General features: G+C 37.0%; 1 protein-coding gene across 2 annotated transcripts in view; it reads right to left on the bottom strand.

Moving 5' to 3' along the window:
* Positions 1 to 278: 278 nt before the first annotated feature.
* BMPR1A (bone morphogenetic protein receptor type 1A) overlaps positions 279 to 20,220 on the bottom strand; it is a 73,083-nt gene continuing 53,141 nt past the window's right edge. For both annotated transcript variants that reach the window (XM_040071065.2, XM_040071066.2), the window contains exons 4-13: positions 13,085 to 13,247; positions 11,666 to 11,768; positions 11,078 to 11,177; positions 10,159 to 10,258; positions 9,220 to 9,364; positions 8,034 to 8,226; positions 7,353 to 7,650; positions 6,731 to 6,906; positions 6,084 to 6,214; positions 279 to 5,017 (exon numbers count right to left, since the gene is read on the bottom strand). In XM_040071065.2, the coding sequence (XP_039926999.1) occupies positions 4,892 to 5,017; positions 6,084 to 6,214; positions 6,731 to 6,906; positions 7,353 to 7,650; positions 8,034 to 8,226; positions 9,220 to 9,364; positions 10,159 to 10,258; positions 11,078 to 11,177; positions 11,666 to 11,768; positions 13,085 to 13,247 (1,535 nt within the window). In that variant the 3' untranslated portion in view covers positions 279 to 4,891. The remainder of the gene's footprint in view (positions 5,018 to 6,083; positions 6,215 to 6,730; positions 6,907 to 7,352; positions 7,651 to 8,033; positions 8,227 to 9,219; positions 9,365 to 10,158; positions 10,259 to 11,077; positions 11,178 to 11,665; positions 11,769 to 13,084; positions 13,248 to 20,220) is intronic.

Below are 20,220 nucleotides of genomic sequence, written 5' to 3'. Positions count from 1 at the left end.
GGGAATTATTTAGTTACAGTATTATGATTTCCAAGTCATTACATTTTTAAGGCAAAATCTTATAGTAACAAAACACATTACTAATGTGTACTAAAATAAGGTTATTTACTTAAAAATGATACATTGGACATAATCTGTGTACAGAACAAGCAATTCATGGTAAACTCAATAAGGCACCTTCTAAAGCAGATGCTGTACAAAATACATTAGTGTGTTACATTTTTAAAGTAGTATTCTACACTTCTGGCATATAACACACACGAGAGTGTGACCATTTGTCTCGTTCCACTCTTCTTTCATATTTTATTTACATCTTCTCTAGGTTAACTACAATGTTATTTATTCTTCTTGTATACAATATAGTACATTTCATTCGGGGCATGTCATGTCAGAGCACAAATGTCACTACATGATGTGGGCTTCTATAATTGCATTAGACAGTAAAATATCACAAAGCAACAATTACATTAGATTTGTCAGAGAACCCAGAAGTAATGTGCCCTCTACTTCTGCTGTACAACCCAGGCTGAGCACCATGGTTCCATAAAGCGCTGTACTGTGCAACACTGCCAGCTGCTTGCAGACATCAGCCCTGCTAGGAACAAAGATTGTGGGCACAGGACAGAGACTAAACTCAGAGGCACTGTCAGGAGAGTGAGGAAAGGCTAAATCATTCGAATATTTCACAGAAGACGAGCACGTAACTTCCCTTTAAAAATATCTGCAACAGCAAAAGAATGGGTTTTGACTTTATATCTCTGCTCCTCAAACACTTTTAGACCATTAAAATACAGTCGGGTTAAGACAGAGTAGATGAAATGTATCCAAATGATTTGTTTTATAAACACATTCAAATGGTCATTTAGATCGAGATCTAAAATTTGATTCTAGACTACTATGGAGGTAACTTAAAGTATGAATTTTACATTTCATTCAAGACCTCAAAAAAGGCTAATTAAGAAAATAATTGGGGAAAAAAGGATGGATATTGGGAAAACTGTTTCTTGAGGAAAAATTACATTAAATAAAACTCAGAATAAACTCAGTATGTATGTAAGCCTAGTTTTCTCTGCAGGAATACCACAGTTCTGGTGGAATTTACAAATTAAGCAGGAACACAAAAACTTTCCGTTTATCGTTGCTGTAACAATAAGAATGAAGTGACTCCAATTATTTCCATCTAAAATCCCACTGAATAGGTTAAATAAACATAAAAAATCCCTCCATATGGGTGTTTAGGAACTTCCAAGGCACAGGCTTGATACTCCCCAAGATATTTTCCACAGAGCTGATCTTTCTATTAAAAAAAAAAAAAAAAAAAAAGCCAGTTTTGGAGGATTTTTTTTTTTTTGGATGACAAATGCTTAAAATTTTGACCACCAAAATGAGAATAATCACAGTCCAATAGAAGAATTCTATTATCCTCTCTGACCTTAAAGGCTTCTGTACTCTACAGGATTGCATAAAGCAACAACTTAACTTTGGAGCCTGCATTAATTATGCTTAGTTATGTAAAAATTCATGAGTTGGCTTTGAGCACTTTTTTTTCCCCCAAATGACTTAAATATCAGTATAGACATCCTTTAGTGTTAATATTTTGTTGAGTATTGGAATCAAGGAAGCAAAAACTACCCATGCATGATACATTTCAGCATGAACAAGGTAAGTGAAGTGCTGATAAATTAGGTTTAAGGCAAAAAAGATTTTTTTTCCCCTCTCAAAAATCATCTTTGCAGCAGTCGGCTCCCTCTATGTTAAACGTGTAAATCAGTTTAGGTCCTAAGGTGTCTAACCGTCCTATTGCCACCTTGCAAATACCTAAACAATGGAAAAGAAAATTAGTGAAAATTCACAAGTTATTGAAAATCATACTTCCAGAAGGGGCTTCCAGAAAACTTGGGAAAAAATGAACTAAAAAAAATTCACAAAACACGTTTACAACTAAGGATGATGTGGCAAATTCTAAAAGAAATAATGCAATATTCTGTATAGGACAGAGTTAATTTAGACAGATCTCCATGCTTTGAAAGTTTAAGCTAACAGGGTACCTACATAAACATTTTTTTTCCTTCTTATTGATAAAAACTCTAGAGAGGGGGAAAAAAAAAAAGAAAAAAAAGAAAAAAAAAGAGCTTATCCCTTACTTTTTTTGGCTTATACCAAAAATTTTCCAACTACCTGTGCAAAAATTATGCTCAAAGACATGACTAACAATTGCAAAATCATCATATACTTCTTGGCAATGGACGGAGAAACTTTATTTTTAAAAAGCCTTTATCATGAGGATTGTGGCACAATATCATATAGCTCTTGCTGCTTTCAAATAAGTTAAAGTTGACATACCTATGAACTTCTCAGCCAGAATACATATTAATACTTAAAGGCATTACTAAACAAAAGTAATGACTTTATTAAAAAAAAAAAAAAAGTCCCTCGAAATAGCTAGTTTTCTATAAAATATGTAGAACTGTTAAATAAAGTCTGTACATCACAATAGAAAACAAAAATACTGCAATCTTTTGCCTGACCATTTACATTATGGGAACTACAGGATTAAAATAAAAAAGTAACATGCTAGAAGGCTGCAATTGTTCACAAATCACATTACTTCTGTGTTACATTGCTTTCTATCAGCTGTATTTTCAAGGGAAATTTTAAACACATCAAAACAATCTCCATGTAAATATTTTAAGACAACAAATAATCTGGCATAAATCAATCTGAAGTTTTAACATTTTTCATCAATATTGGTATTATTCTTAACTTTTTTCTTCAAATCTCAACTATGGCATGTGTGTGTGCATGTATCTAATTTTACACATGTACGTAGGACTAGATATTTCTTGTTTTGTTTTTTGTTTTTTTAACTAAAGCACAAAACACACTGTATAAATAACTTCCCTTTTTAAAGTTATCTAAAACAAGATTTACAGTACAAAGTTATAGGCACTTAAATTATCAAAGAGATTCAATGGTTCCAATACTGTGTGTCCAATCTTCAGATGATTCACGCTTTGAAGCTTCAACTTGAGTTAGGGTACTATTTTCTAACTTCCGAGTAGAAGTGCCAAAGGAGTTATAAATCAATAATTCTACTTTACAGTACCTCACGGAGGGTTCTGGCTTCTGACCAACTTGTGTGGGTCAGTGGTGAAAATGGGAGAACTTCAGGTTCTTGTGCAGGTCAATTACACTGAATCACAGAATCTCTAGGTTGGAAGAGAACTTCAAGATCATCGAGTCCAACCCATGCCACAACACCTCAAGTAAACCAGGGCACTGAGTGCCACTGAGTGCCAGTCTGTTCTTTAAACACATCCAGGGATGGTGACTCCACCACCTCCCGGGGCAGACCATTCCAGTATTTTATCACTCTTTTCATAAAAAACCTTTTTCCTTATATCCAACCTATATTTCCCTTGGCACAGCTTGAGACTGTGTCCTCTCGTTCTGCCAGCTGCTGCCTGGAGAAAGAGTTGGCACAATAAAACCAAGTTTTGCAATTGTGCTAACTTACTGTATGCTCATGAATTAATTTCAATGCCATTCCTCCCAAACTTAACTAGAACTTACAACACCCACTGATTTACCTTATCTCAAATCTTCACTTCCACTAAGTGGCCCACAGATGTGGCCTCCTGTGACTACATCAGAGCAACCCAGCTCCAAATCTTCTGCATGCTGTGGATCTGATCTTCAGCAGTTCACGTGCTCAGTTCTCCTGGTCCTGAACTTTACTGCATCCTCTAATCTTCAGAGGACCCAGAGCTTCCTGCCTTCCCTCTTTTGTGTCTTTAAACTGGACTTGCTCTAAAGCCTTTTGAAACTCATCCTCTGCCTAGTTTTGTCAAATGATGAAAGAGCACATTGCTACAGCTGACAAATCCCTTCCTTCATGGGAAGAAGTTTCAGAGCATGGCAGACACCTATCAGTGAGTCCCAATACAGCAGGAAGGCAAAACTCATTGTCATCAGTCTTTCTGCTAAGATGTAAAGCATTCTATGGCAAAAACGCTGGTTGCATGTGGCACTGTGAAAAAAAAAGACAAATTTCATGGATCCAATTATGGAGCTCTCTCTAGACTGTAAGTGAGATGATCAAGGCAGCCTACATCTCTAGAAGAGATTGTTTCAAGCTCCTTACAGATTTAGGTAGGCATTCCTTAATTAATTCATGGTTCACATTTTTGCAGCTCTCTTTGTGACAAATAAAAAACAGAAAACAAAGTTAAAACTGAGATTTCTGAAGGTAACTTAATGGCAAAAGGTTCTGTAGCAAATCTCTGATTGTGGAGGCACAAAATGCACGGAGCCCTGACCATAAAACTTTGTTCATTTAAATGGTTTCTTATATATTCCAAATGACAGCAAAATAATCCTGGCACACACATAAAGGCATAAAGAACTGTTAAACTGAGTAGTATCACAAACAGATTCATAATCTACAGGCTGTTTCACCAAAACCTGGTATGGATTGACTAGATTTCATCAGGTAGAAGGCAAAAAACAACAAAAAAAAGCTTATATTCTCCATCTCTGTTGAATCCATATAGCTTGTTAGGCTTTCACAGAAAGCACTGTAATCTGAACATTCAATTCAGTACCCAGAGTTTCACTGGAGACTCATAAAGTACGATTGAAGTCTCAATGCAGCTCAAACCAAAACAAAATGTGTATTGTCTCAAGGCTGTCCATATACGTAGTGTATAGAGGCTCTCAGTATCATGGCCTACGAAGTACTGAAAGGTTTCATTAGCAGCCTGTGGAAGTGTGCTGAGAAAATATACTGAATCTCAGTTATTTCCTCTTCTCTATTTCTATCTTCCTCACCCACGTTTGAGTGAAAAGATCGAGGGAGTCCAGCTTTGCTCTCCAAAGTCATTTTCCTATGTCAAATCTTTACATCTTGTGATTCCACCATCTTGGCAAGTGTCTTCTTGATCCTCAAGGCAGTGAGTCTTGAGGCAGGATTATGAGCCCAGCACTCAGACATCAGCTTCAATATTGCTCTTAAACACTGCAGAAGGAAAAACAAAGGCACACTATTGTAACAACTGCTACACACAAAGTTATATTTTTGGTTCACTGTCAAGCTCAAATTACAGAACTTTCAAGTCCAAAAATGTGCAATTTCCAAGTTTTCTGCAAAATTTGAGTTGGTAGAAAACTATTATAAAGAGATCTGCTGAAGGAAAAAAACCCAAAACACCCCAAGACCAACATTCACATGCCAGTCCTTATCCCACCCCCTCAATGCCTAGTATTACACTAGCTGGAACTAACACGAGTGCTGATTTAGTCTGCCAAGGATGTATTACCAGAACTTCTCTGTACAACTCAGGAACAGTGGTACAAATATGGCAGCAATAAACAGAAAAATCTCCACATATATGGCTGGAAAACCATAGATAATTTTTTCAGGGAAAATGAAGATGTGTGACAACAGTTCTTTCAGGAGTCAAAAAAAAACCCAAACAAAAAACCCCCTGGGAATTCATAGAAGTCAAGGACTTAGGGAAGAATGGATATAGCATATTTAACTTGCTATGTGAAATAGTTATGTCTCATTTACTGTGTTCAAGCTGTGGCCCTTTAAAAACACACAAATGAGAGTATTTTAGTTACATCACAGATTGTACTGGGATGTAACAGTAAAAAAGGAAAAAAGGAAAGAGGAAATCCACAAAGCAACTGCTTCATCTTTCATGAAATATCTTATGCCATAAACCAATAAGCTATATACATTAAGACTAATAAAATGAGTTAAAAATTAATTTATGTTTTAGCTCTAATTAAAACTCCAAATATATTCCACTATCTAAAATACATGCTCTCAAGGAGAGCAGTATTCATGCTTCTTAAGGGTATATTCCTCTCAGATCACTTGATTAGATACATTAAAAAATACAGTATTTTGAATTGGTCTCAAACATGTCTTTCTCCTATTATTGCTATTAGGTTTTCAAAGTATCAGAACGTGTGAATGCAGTCCCTACTGCCCAACATTTTAGTATTTATTAGACTAAAATACCACCCCACATTAATGAACAAAGTGAAGTAGCTTTTCCTCTCAGCACACTCACCTCATCGCTGTTCCATCTGTTCGACACCACTGGGCGTAGGCGTTTGACACACACCACCTCTCTCATGTCCTCATAGGATGGGTCATTCGGCACCATGTCATAATATGGCAACTGATACTCTTCAACAATACCTGGAGATAATGGTGAAAGATTGGGAACAATTAAAAAAAATAAATCTAGATATCTACTCTCTGACTTCCTCAGCCAGGAACAAAAATTAACTTTGTGCCAAGTTATACTCACCTCTCTGTTTTACTGAGGTAAAAATCTGAAAATTTCACTACAACAATTTACCATTAAGGCTCCAATGTTACAATTATTAACTTTAGTAGCTGCGATAATTCCTTGTAGCGCCTTTGATTTTGACACCAAATGCTGAATTTAGCTTTTTCTAATCTATGACTTGCTACAAAGAAGCACAGGGAAATACAAGATGGAAGAAGAGAACAGGTGAAGATGCATAAGGATACAAAGGAAGAGTAAAAGCCAGGATGAGCCACAAAGATGCATTAGACTATTACTACTGCTTTTAAAGAATACAAGCCTGATGACACAGCAAGCTAATTATATTATTTCCTGGTGAAGCATTGCTAGAGTGAGGGAAGGGCCTGGTAGATTTTACACAGAAGATTTAAAAAGTTTATTACCTCCTGTGACACAGCGCCGAGCCATTTCCCAGATGATCAGCCCAAAACTGTAGATGTCAGCCATGATGTACGGCTGGAAATGGTTTTTATTCAGGCTTTCATCCAGGACTTCTGGAGCCATGTAACGCTTCGTTCCCACTCTGGTGTTCAAGGGAACGTCCACTTCATTTGTGTCACTATATGGAAACATTAGCAAATTACTGAATTGTGGACTGTTACAAGGCGTGAAATCAAAAGGACAATTCTCTGTCTCCATTGAAATTAAACCAATAATAGTACTTTCAAATACTTTTGAAGTGTCACGTCTTCAATTAAGTTTCAACTGCCTGTATGCCGTTCAAATTTTCTATAAAAGAATTTACATGACTGCAATTATTATGAAAGGCTAGTTTTGAATAAAAAAATCAGTCTCCATTTCCTCTACAAAACCTTTATTTTCTGTAAGAAGACTATTTTCTTTGTTTCTTAACAACCTCTTTAGCATACAAGAATATTTTACTCTCAAAACTGAAAAAAAGCCCCCTGAAAGCACACAACCAAATGATTCCATCTGCCCTCTTAAACTGGGTGCATTAAATAAAAAAATGACACGAAAGTTTTCCCGTGCCAGAGCATTTGTTACCTGTTAAACTTGACTGCAAGCCCCAAGTCTGCAATGCAGCAGGTTCCGTTTTTCTTTATCAGGATGTTCTTGCTCTTCAGGTCCCTGTGTGCGATGGCAGGCTTGCCCTGCGTGCCGTAGATCTCTGTGTGCAGGTGGCACAGGCCACACGCAGCAGAATAGGCCAGCTTGAGCAGAGCCCTGTTGTCCAGCGTGGTGCACTTCAGAAAATCGTACAATGATCCATTTTCGTGATAATCCGTGATCAAGTAAAGCTGTGTCCAGGAGCCAGTGCCTTTAATATCTGCTGCTATGAAACCTATGAAATGTACAAACCAAGTTCCTATTTAGTTGTACAGAAATTTTTTGTCTAGTAGATTTAGTGATAATTCCTAAAGCTGTATTTTCACGTACTGTAGCAGAAGATATGTGTTCCTCTTATGAAAACTAATCATGTAGAAGCTCTGATTCTAACTGTTCATGAGGTTACCAGTCCAGCCTTCCAGCACAGAGATTGTAGACATGTTTCCAACCAAGAGCAGCAAGATTCTACTCTTTCAATAGCATTTTATTAGCACATTAAGAGAAACCCATCTGGTTATTCCACAGAAGCTGCCTTGGACCCCTCAAACAACCCACTAAGAGCTCCTCCTGCTCCCTCATGTCACCCTCCAGTAGCTGAGCACTGCTCTGCTGCCTTACCAAGGATGTTCTCGTGCCGCATGAGAACAGTTTGGTAAATCTCTGTTTCTCGGAACCAGCTGGCTTCTTCTGTGGTGAAGAACACTTTGACTGCCACTTTTTCACCCCTCCATTTGCCCATCCACACTTCACCATATCGCCCTTTTCCAACCTGCCTCACCATCTGAATTTGTTTGGCAATAGTGCGCTGAACCTAAGGCAGACAAAAAAAAAAAATTAAAAAAAAAACAGTAAGAAAGAAGAGGGTATAAGATGGAGAAGGGAAACACAGCAGATGCTGGTCAAGCTTGGATTACTTTCAAGTTTGATCTCATTGTAAAATTTGTTGCATCAATTTTTTTACATTCCAAATTTGGACTTGTTATTGCTGCCTCCAAGTTATTAAAAAAACCCAAAAATATTTATATCAACTCAACTTCTAACTGAAGTGTATGTTCTCTTACACTTTATTTCTGATTTATGAATAGTCATCTGTCTCACTGGTTAATTTTTATGCAAGTATTATATAGGACAGAGAATGGACAAAATTATGAATAATTATCCCAAAATGGTTTGGGTTGGAAAGGACCCTAAGGATCATCTGCTTCCAACCCCTCTGTCATGGGTGGGGACAACTAGAACAGGTTGTTCAAAGCCCCATCCAGGCTGGATTTGAACACTGCCATGGATGGAGCATCCACAGCTTCTGTGGGCAACCTGTTCCAGTGCCTCAACATCCCCAGTGACGAATTTCTTCCTGATATGCCACCTAAACCTACTCTCAGTTTAAAACCTTTCCCTTGTCCTGTCTCCACATGCCTTCGTAAGAAGTCCCTCTCTGGCTTTCCTATTTTAATGGTCAGTGGATACTAAGAAAATAAAATCTCTGAGTTCACTCAAATGGATATTTACATCAGCCATTTCTTGTATTTTCATCTCAATGGCCGCAGGCTCTAAGTTTTCTTTGAATTCTGCTGACGCCAATAGATTTTGTAACATAGCTAATTTCAGATTTCATTTTAATCAATTATGTGAAGATGAGCATTAAACATGTTCCGTTTGTACTCCACCTTTCATCATAATGGCATATAAAATAATTAGCATTTTGTATGAACAAACTGCTTTTCTCTAGGCAGTAGATCCAAACCAAACTTTGTATGTGATGGAGAGAAATTCAGTGAAGAAAAATCTTAAGTTTATGACTTACCAACAGTGGTAGTCCTGATCCACTCCCAGAACTCTGTGACTGGTCAATAAGGTCTTTTAGTGACTCCCCAGCTGGAATAAATGCTTCATCTTGCTCCAGGTCACGATTATAACAGTGCCTCTTTGCCATCGACTTACAGTAATGCCTGCAAAAGTAAATGAAGTTAAGCTGAACTCCAAAGCACTTAAAATATGTAACAAACTGATCTACAGAAAGAGCTATTTAATTATAAACATTTCCTCAAAAGAAAAACCAGAGAAGCAGATTTTACAGTATTTTTTTCTTTTCCTGAAATGTAACTTACATAGCTTTTTATTGTTAAGAAGCTGTTGTAATGCATGTACAGGTGTCAGCTGATTATCAGTCAGGTGGAAACCCAGCGTTTTTAATACTCAGAGTTACCAGCACAACATTGCTGATTTTGGGTTAAATGGACAAACAGAGCCTTGATCCACAGCAGCTGAGGCTGACACAAGCCTTGGAAACTGCTGGAACAGCCATCACCTCCAGCACAGGGCTGGGGCTGACAGAAGCACCTGAATGAACTGCCATGGCCCAGCTGGACAATTACTTAGTTTTGAAACACAGCAGAAAATCTCAGAAGCAGGTGAAATTTAACTACTGATAGTGACTGAAGACCAAAAAGCATAAAACCCATGAAAATATTCCTGTTTACCAGCTGCTATAGCATTGAAGTTACGTGTAGCTTACAAAACTGTAAATACTTCGTAGTCAGAGAAAAGGACCAAATTCACTTAAATTCTCTGCCATGAGCATTTCATTTTAGCTAGTGATGTAAACTGCTACCCACAAAAATGTGAAATTAAGTTACAACTGTTTCCAATCTACATATGACTCAGTACATTTGCAAAATAACTGTTCTGTTTACACTGATTTGCAAAATTAAAAATGTTGCCAGTAACGAAAGTGCTTTCTTACTTGTAACAAAAGCAGCTAAGTAAGATGACCATGACAATTATGCAGACTGCCATAGAAATCAACACTGCCATCCAACGAATGCTGCCATCAAAAAGTCCATCTATTTGACAAAAAAAAAAAAAGAAAAAACAGAAAAAAAAAAAAGAGAGTTTCCAAAGTCTATTAATTAAACATATACTGTAAACAGTTTATTTAGGAATGGTTTCAAATACTAAGTATCAAATAAGTATTTATACCACAAAAGCAAAGATAAATTTATTTGGATGACAACCAAAAAAAAAAAAAAAAAAAAAAAAAAAAAAAAGATTTAGCTTGAGGATTTTGGAGTTGTTGGTTTTGGTTGACTCTTGCTAGTTTGTTAGAAATAGAAATTAAGGATTTAGAGCAGTAAGATTCTGAGAAGATATAAAGCAACAGTTACACCAGTGCAACTTGCCTAGCAATGAAGGAGCTAAGTGCATGAAAGAAAACTATTTTTGCTGGGAACAACAGAAAGAAGAGAATGAATTTCCAATAAAGAGGTGTTAACAAAGTCTGAATAGGTTTTTTTATGATGGCATTCATAATGATAAAAGCACAGCAGAGATTAAGAAAAACATTTTAAAAACAGATCAGACTGTGGAAACAGAATAAAAACAGAATATCACATGTAGTCAAGATATGAACACACTAAGAACAAGAATAAAAATGCTATGAGTGACTGATCGAGGAAAAGATTAACTTGAAAGTGACAAAAAAGGAAAACTGAAAATAGAAAATGAAGTGTAGTACAGATCTTCATACAAAAAATACTTAGTAAGGAAAGAAACAGATCTGTGCAATACTGTAATTACATTTTCTCCTTATGTCTACTGTTGGTCAGGAAGAGCAGAACCTACACAGCATTTCTCAGCAGTGTGAACACACAGGAGGTGTTTACCTGTACTGTCAAGAGGTGGTAACGTTGGTTGCAAATCCTGATTGCAGAAATCAGTACGACAGCACTCAATCGTTCGACGTAACTGCGCTTTAGGGGAGTCCTGTTGAAGGAGAATTCAATGACCAGTTAGACTTTGAAGCTAAAATGGGGACAGGAGATGCTACAGCTACAACAGAGTACAGACAAAAGCGTAAGCTATTTTATTTAAAAGGCACTTCAACCAAACCATTTAATGTATGAGATCACTCCTCAGTGGCAGACAGACTTTATCACCTAAACTCTGAGTGCCTACATTTGATCTTGAATTTTTTTATATTTCATGGAATGTTTACTTGTTGCACAGAAACAGATGATTTCTACTCAAGTTGCTATTTCATACATGGGAAGTCTTGAGCTTAGTCAAAACCAGTTAACTATATGTTAAATAAAGTTCTTAAGACAAAAAATCCAATCCCTTTAGAAGTTTTTCTCCTACACTCATCATAGCAGCAGTACTTGCTTTAGAAATATTTTCAGAATGCCATATAAATACAGGGAAGGGCATAAAAATGAAAAAGTACAGCACAGGTATAAATCTCATTTTTTCACCTTGCACTGGAAGTCTGAACCTTCATACTTCATGCAGCCAGAAGCAAGTGTGGGTTCTCCATGTTCATCCTCTTCAATGATAGCAAAGCAATGCCCATTAGTTCTGCAATAAACATATCACGTGTGCTTCACCAGCATGTTTGTCATTTAATATTCAGTATTAGTTGACCGTGAACCCGTTAAGAATTCTAGAATGAAAACTTCTAGAAAAACTCTTTAATAAAGTGGTTACCATCTAGTTTGAGAATCAAAGACCCCCACAGTAGAGCTCAAATAGAGCACTACAGGGATGCTTTCTCACAAACATTCACTCATTTCCTCAACACAGATGCTAAGGAAAACAAATTTAGAAATAAATTTGTTTGTCAAAAATCTATTTAGATTAATTCAAAGAAATGCAGATGTGGAAAGCATAATGCCATAAGGTACCCAGCATTGTACCACTGTGTTTTTAACTAACAGCTTAACTATCAGCATAATGGACTATCAGTTGCTAGGTCAGACAAAAATTAGTAAGGTCTATACAGATTGCATACACTAGAGGGCAATAAAAACCAATAAATAAATACCAAGAGGCTTGAAAGACTAAACACTGGAACATTTTCTCAGTTCAAAACTGTTTGTAAGTCACTGCCGGTGTTTACATTTAAAAAGACAGCAGTGTTTATTCTACCTCCTTGGGTTCCACAAAAACTGCCAAGTAACACCTTAGAGAGACTGAAACCTATGCTAAAGTGAAGACTCAAAGTACAGGAGCAAGTAATATGTTTTCTACAGTAATAAGTTTTCAACTTAAGGAAGAAAACAGAAGGGGCCTGGAACATGGAATTGCAAGTGGAAAGAAAAAAAAGGAAAAACAAGGACGTTTCAGAGCTTGAAAAAAACATACACCTTAAGCAAGCACAGGACCCGTGCATGAGTCTGTTAGGATTCTTAGACCTAACAAAGATAAAACTTCCCTCCTGTCTCTACATGTCCACAGGCTTTTCTTTATTTTCCCCTGCCTCTCCTTCATAGTTTGTAACTATTGAACATGTAACAAGAAGAATTCTCAGTAAATGGCCATGCTATTTACATTACACTACCTTTTTGACTACTAGGTGAAGGAATAAGCAAACAGGTGGTCATGTCAGAAGGTTTAGATTTGGGTCACTTAATACTCACCCAGCTATAAAATACCACAGGGTTACTTAAAACCTCTGTCCTTCAAAGCAGTTGCTGGGCTTAAAATGACCAGTTGCAAATTGTTCTAAGGTGTGGTGAAAACAGAGATGACCACGGGGTTTAGCACTCACAGAACATAATCAATTATGGTCAGATCGCCTGAGAAAACCTTGGTCAGCCTCCAGAGGCAGTCAGCTCTCTCAAAACTCAGGATCATATTCTTCAAAGAGCCTCTATCCTGAATGCAACACTTACATGCATGTGTTGTTAATGGCATCATCTGGACAATGTCCTGAGCAGTAGCACTTAAGAAAAGGTAAGGTGTCCTCTGGAGCAAGTGTTACTCCATTTGTTTCTTTCTTCTGGTCAGAATTAGTCTTCATTCCTGTACCATGAAGCATGCTGTCTGGCTTTTGACCTGGACACAAAAAAAACCAACAACAAAAAAGTCTGCATCTCTCTGACAGCTGTTCAAGAGTTTTACAGGCAAAACATGACAACAATAATTGTATTTCTAATTAAAGTATACAAGGCAATCTCCTCTCCCAAGATTAGGGTAGAAATCTGAATTAATAGTTTTATTCTAGAAATACCTAGCTGACTTATTTTGTACCTCAACAGCAACTCTTCCAATCATAATCAATATAAACAGATATTTTCTCTTTTTGAGGTAGGGCAGGAAAGTAGTGGTGTAACTGGTTAGAATTTTCTGAAGAAAGCTTCTCTCATTCATGTGTTTAGAAAACCAAAATGCTGACGGCTTGATAACCACAACAAGAATAATTTTATGCATGACTGAACATACTTAATATGCAATTTTCTAATTTTCTGAAGTAATTTTTTATAGATTCACAGTCTCATGCAAGAGCAGTAATAACTCCAAAATCTCTTGGGTTTTTTTGATCTCTGTATGCATTAGTACTTCAAAACACAGCTAAAGTAAGTCTTGTTTGCAAATTAAATTTTAGTAAACGACAGGAACATCCATCCAAACGAGCTTTCACAGAATAGAAACAGGGCTACATCATGTTCCAGGCAGGCCTCAGTTTCTGAACAGCAGCAGAGTTAAACACAATTTGTTCTTGTTCATATTATTAAAGTACCTTTGTGAATGTAGGCATTCAGAAGAAAACCTCCATCCATTTTCTTCTTAGTGAAGAACATCCAGAACAAAAATGATGAAAAATTATCTGCCTCATTTGGAATATGCTATGTGATTAATATAGGAGATGAGAACATCTTTATCCATCTCCTTGAGCTCTATCATGGGCAATTTTACCAACAGGAAATCTCCTTCTGTCCACCACCCGGGCTCTAAATCCTCAAGGTATGAGCCAAATATGATAGAATAGCTGTGAACAAACTATCACCTGACAAACTATCACTGACACAGATTACAGCAAGGCTCTGTGTGAGGCTCAGATATCCCAGCAGTCAGTCAGGACCAGCAGAAGCTTTTACAAATTCAGTTACTAGTAAAAAAAAGTGGAGGTCACAATAAAAATTTCAGTTTTTCTAACGAAAAGAAACCTGACCAGGAAACTCACAATCTCTTGGAACAGATTCTTGGGCTTCCTGTCAAACCTAGCAAATGTGAGCTGTAAAGGGATAAGAATATTAGTATACCTTGCTGGAAACACATCCAGAAAAACTTGATTAAAACCTTGTACAGATACAGCCCTCTGCATCACTCTACTGTAACATCCACTATGTCATTCAGACAAGTGCCAATTAAATATTTGTGAAATTTGATCCTACTGTACTGAAAACAGCACACTTGCAGATTTCCTCATCCGGTTAATACAGCACTCCTAGTGTCCAATGCAGCAAAGTAATGCAACTGTACTTCTTCTGGATACAGCTGAGAGAATATCCTGAGAAATACACCATTTACCTAAACACTGAAATCACAGAGCAGTGCTTTATTAATATGTGGTCTTCAAAGAGTATTTCAGTAATGCCCAAGTTAAATAGTCCTGATCTGTACAGACTGTTTACAAGGAATAAGATCCAATGCTAGAATAACAGAAGGTTACAGGTACTTCTGATTTAACCAAGAGAAACCTTGCACAGTTGAAACAGCTCTTCCATCCAACTCCCTCTCTTTCCACATTCATTTCTTCCCAGCATAAATTGAAAGGTAATTTTAATACTGTGCTAGAGACATTACACAACGTTCTGTATTCACATTTAAGAGATCCTTACCTGCTCAGAGAACAGGTAATTCTACTTAATATTCAAAGGAAAAGCCACTGCATATGTACAAATATTGTTTGTCTTTCTAATTTTGTAGAATGACTATGGTATCTTTCCCAATGACGTTATAAATCTCCTCTTATCTTTAGGGACATTCCACATGTTTAAAGTCTTTATGGTACTTTATGATCAGTATCTTACATTCACTCATCCATTTATCCGTTTTCCTACCCTGATCACTGAATGCAATGGTTTTTCTCAGTTCATTAGAGAAATCCAAGGAACTCTTAAAGCATGGCTTCTAGCTCAGCACAGAAAGAACAACATTTTTGTACATGTCTGGCATCTTTTAATCTGTAAAGTAACACTGAAGCATGACCACAGGTATACCAACCTTTTATACTAAAAGTGACATGAAATACATTTTCCCTCTTCATTTATTAAGATGGATGGCATTACAAGATTTATGAAAGGCACATTCCATATAAAATCCAAAACAGATAACTGTATCTCAAAGAAACAGCATCTTTGTCTTTTGTTCAGTTTCTATAGGCATAGATTTTTATTCAAAGCCAAGAAGAGACTACAATTTCATTATTTTTGTAACGTGAAACTCTATAGTAGCCTTTTTCATCTTACAGGTAATACCTGAACTGCACAAAGAACGAAGCAGACCTCTTCTTAGACAGGAGTTTGAGTACCCAGGGAAGAGATTAGGGAAATTTTGAGGAAGTTTGGGATTACTTCAGGAACCAGTTTTTAATTGCCTCTGCCTAGGATACCTAACTGTATCCTTTACTGCAGTACTGCAATTCACCCTCAGCATTTCAAGGCAGATTGGTGTCCATCTTAGAGCTGTTGGGTATGGGGATGGGAGTCAAGCGTGGGAAGACTTGGCTTCCATCCACCTTGGATGTTAAGAGGGCAAATGAAGGCCCTGAACTCACAGGATGCTTCCTTGCTGCTTTCCCTGGTTAATAGATACTGAGTAAATGAACAAGAGAGAACTAACATCTTGCTCCAAGGTTTATGTCCCTACACACAGAGCTCCAGCTCTCAGACATTCACACAGCTGCATCTTCCCCCTGGGAGCAGGACAAGGAAAGGGAGGATCATTTTTTTTAGGGATCTTGTGACACTACACTACTTGATGATGTAATGAATCTCTCTTTTCCATGACATTTGCTGTTGTCACTCTGCAGTACAGCTAAGGAACAAACATACACAAATCTCACGTGACCTTCAAAGGTGTAAGTGCAGTGTATTTTTGCACTGAAATGCAGCACCCAGAGACTTCAGGCACAGCAAAGCTTCCTTTCCACTCTTTCCTAACCTCCACCAGCAAATTGCATAGAGCTGGTGAGGCAAAATAATGTACATGAGCAAAAAATAAGCCATCACACGCTGGAGGGCTTGATCAAGATCCTGGATCACTTCTTCTATCTAGCCTGTTTATCCAGCCTTGACAATGACAGTATCATAGACTTCTAAACATTCAAACTGCTCTGTAATGTGTATTTTACTGCATTACAACGTTCAATGAATACCACAGTAATGGTGGAACATTCTCCTAACTTCACTGCAGTGTAGGACACTGAGGAGAAAAAAGCTGATGGGACTTCAAGTTGTTTTATCTTTTGCTCTGCCCCATCATACACTGCATGTGTTGTAGATTTCTGGAAGTGTGAACAACTGTTACAGACAGGACAACGCTTACATGGTTTTCCGTTTAAAATTAAGCTTTATTTTAATAAAAGAGATAAAAATTTCAGAAGTTAATAATAAAACAAATTGTTAAAACGGAGCAATGGCTGACAATGTATCATATCCAGCCTTTGATAAATTATTCAAAGCACTTCTTCTTCCAATCACAGAAAATAACTTAAGACTGTAAAATGTATTTCAAAGAAGCACAGGATATTAAAAATCTCACTAGGTTAGAAATCTAAGTCTACTTGAAAGCATGCTTCAAATATGAATATTAACATGGATAAATCTTAAAAATGTACCGTGTGTGACACTGCAGTGTTACTAATCACTAAAACCCAAGTCAACCTGCTTGCAACTCAATGCCATGACACAGATATAATTTCATTAAGTCTTCTGATGTAAGAAGTGATTTGTGTGACCCATAAAAAACCAGCTCTATGAAATGCAGAGGCAGCAGTAAGTGAAAGAAGACAAATACAAAAGCCAAATTATGTTTTTCACTTAATTGCATCCTCTCTTTCTCCACAAATAAAGGTCCAATATGGCCTAGAGCTGCCAAGCTGTTTGATAGCTTTCTGAAATCATGATGCAGGTGTTGCCCAAAACCCACTTCTATTCCAGACTACATTATCCTTTTAAAGGGATTTGTCCTAGCAGAACTACAGTGCTAGAGGCATTTCTTTGTAGCTACTCTGATCCCTGCTTGTAAACTCCAAGAAATTCAATATTTAAGTAACAAGAACCTGTGTCAAAAGAGCCCCTTCACCTGCCTCCCTGCTGGTGCTGACACACACTGGGGTCTTTTTATCAAAGATGAAAGTTGTACCAGTGCTCTTTATGTTAGATATGCCTTCCTTATGAAAAAGACATACCTTGATATTTTGATGTGGTACTTTTTAAATTACTTCTTGCTTTAGGATGTAGATACTGCAAAATCCCCCACTCCAGTAAGCACATTTCACTTTCTGCCTATCACATAATGATTTAACATGTTCTGTTAAGAAACTATCTTAAATGCTTCTTACAAACTCTGTGTTTGGCATTCTAACCATAATTCTCCATATAGTGCTTTTTTATGTATCAAGGCTGTGATCTCCAAAGACCAGGCATGTTAGAGGTAGCTCCATCTAGCAGAACTGGTTCCTAAAAATCACAGCACATTCCCAGACTAGTGGTTTAAAACTCCCTCCTGCCCTTCCAGCTCTCCCAGGAGCTACACCAGTGTTCAACAGAGACAGGCAGCCCCTGCCTCCTCTGCTTCCCAACCTGCAGTCCTCAGCCTCTTCCCTTCCCCAAATGTCACTTCTGAAGACTACTCTGTTCTTATGCACTCAATATTAAGTCAGAGACATGAAAACTTTGTGTGTTCTCCTTAAAAAAAGCACACGGCATTCTAATTTAAATTAAGTGGACTTTTAAGGAATAAAGTTACTTAAAACTAAATGCAAAATCCTAATAAAGAAATAGATCAACTTTTAATAATCCCTCGGAAGAACTTTAATCAGACAAATTCATAGGAACACAGTCGCTGCCCATGTTTTAAAGACAGATTCAGCCATTAAATGCGGAAATCACCAGTAAACAGAACTAGTGTTTATAAGTAATGAAGCAGCTACTGACAACTCTAAGTCCCTTCTAGAGCTTTTAGAATTTTGTTTCAGATTGGTTTATACATTCAAATTCAGTTAACTACTTCACCTGAAATTGAGAAAATGCGTAAAGTTTTTAAAACTTATCTTAATATATACCATATCTATGTCAAGTATTTGAATAAAAGCAATTAGAGCAGTAAAATGAAATCAAAGTGGTTTTTTTTTTAGTTCACTAACAAACAGTGGCAACTTTAAGTCCATTTTAATTTTTAAGATTAACACTAATTATTTTTAAATTTGACTTTTAATATATCTTCATACATATCAAGTGGCATTAATACATTTTTAGTCAACTAATTTACAAGGATCAAAAAACTGGTCTGCTGTGGTGCCTCTGAAGAATACATAAAGATGTGATGAACCACATGGGAAGTAAAGTGCCAGCAATGAAGTACCAAATTTATGAGAACATGTTTAAGTAGATGTCAAGCACTTTATTATTGTTACATATATTGATCAGACACGCTCATCAATGCACTATAGCAACAAAGAAAGAACTCTGCTCGGAAGTAAAACTGGTTCTCTGCATGAAAACCCTGCGCTACTGGAAGACAAAGCCTGGTCAGCGCAGTCACAAGTGCGGCTGAAGCCCAAAACCTCTCGCCTTAGATCAAAAAAACCCGAGCTGGATGAAGATGCAGTGCAAGTCTTAAAGCTACTGCAAAGGCCTTCCACAGTAAGAAAGAAAACACAAAATGTTTTAACTGAAGAGGTTGCTATTAAATCTGGTCATCTGCAACCTCATTTCTGACTGTTTCTCCAAGTGAAGAAGTCCCAAAGCTGTAAAGACACAAGCCAAAGGGTAACCACTGGGCCCCCCTGCTGCACAGTACCACCCTGAGAAACTGCAGCTCTTCACCAATGCCATGGAATTGCCTCTGGTTTCTGTTGTTATTGTAAGAATATTTTCACAGTAATCAACACATGCAGCCACTTGCTTTTTCAAGTTACCTGCTAGGAAATCTGGTATGTATATATACATGCAGCTATACAGACATACTTGCTTTTATCATTCTCTCAGGTCTTGGTAAGCTCTGAAATTCCTAACATTCTGAAGAAGCCTCCAAAAAAAAAAAAACCTCAAGAGAGCAAACCATTAAGCTGGATACCAGACACTGAAAGTACACACACTGGTTTCTACTTTCTCTGCTTTTCTTTCTTCTTTCTGTAAATCACACAAATTCTCTTCAATTCTTCCTAATAAACCTTTTTCACCTCTGTTGATTGCTTTATGATGCATTTTTCTAAAATCCAGCATATATTCTCCTCACTGAAACTTTTCCAACTGTTTAAACTTTTCACTTTCTCTTTCCTATAAAAATTTCAAATGCTTTATGACTATGATCTTAATTCTTTCCTCTCCCACGAATCTAGAGCGGAGACTTGACTGGTTTTTTCCTCACCACCCCTGGAAACCAAGCACATTTCGTACATTTGAAGAAAAGCCCTTAGGCAACTTGCAAAGAAATAACAACACTTCAATAAGCTCAACTTTTCCATGGCTTTCAGAACTCCCTCAATATTGATCTGAAAATCAGGAAAATTCCTAAGATAAGGCAATTTTTTCTTTTGAAGCTGAAAAATTATGCTCAGTCTTTAAGCTTAATTTATCTATATTACTTTTTAGAAGTGATTTACTGAACTATTATTAATTACCATGATCATGGAAGGAATTAATGTAATTTAATTTTAAGCCACTAGAAGACTTCTATATTTGTACCATTATTTCTATTTGTATCTAGAGAGAAAAACAATCCTCCAGTTGCTATTGCCTATGAGTAAAATTATAAATATTGACTAATGCATATGTGCCTGCTGGACATGCAGGGCACT

Source organism: Hirundo rustica, chromosome 8 (assembly GCF_015227805.2).
Source record: "Hirundo rustica isolate bHirRus1 chromosome 8, bHirRus1.pri.v3, whole genome shotgun sequence".
Taxonomy (NCBI): Eukaryota; Metazoa; Chordata; class Aves; order Passeriformes; family Hirundinidae; genus Hirundo; species Hirundo rustica.
Note: the sequence above shows the minus strand (reverse complement) of the source record. Positions and strands in the feature narration are given on the sequence as shown.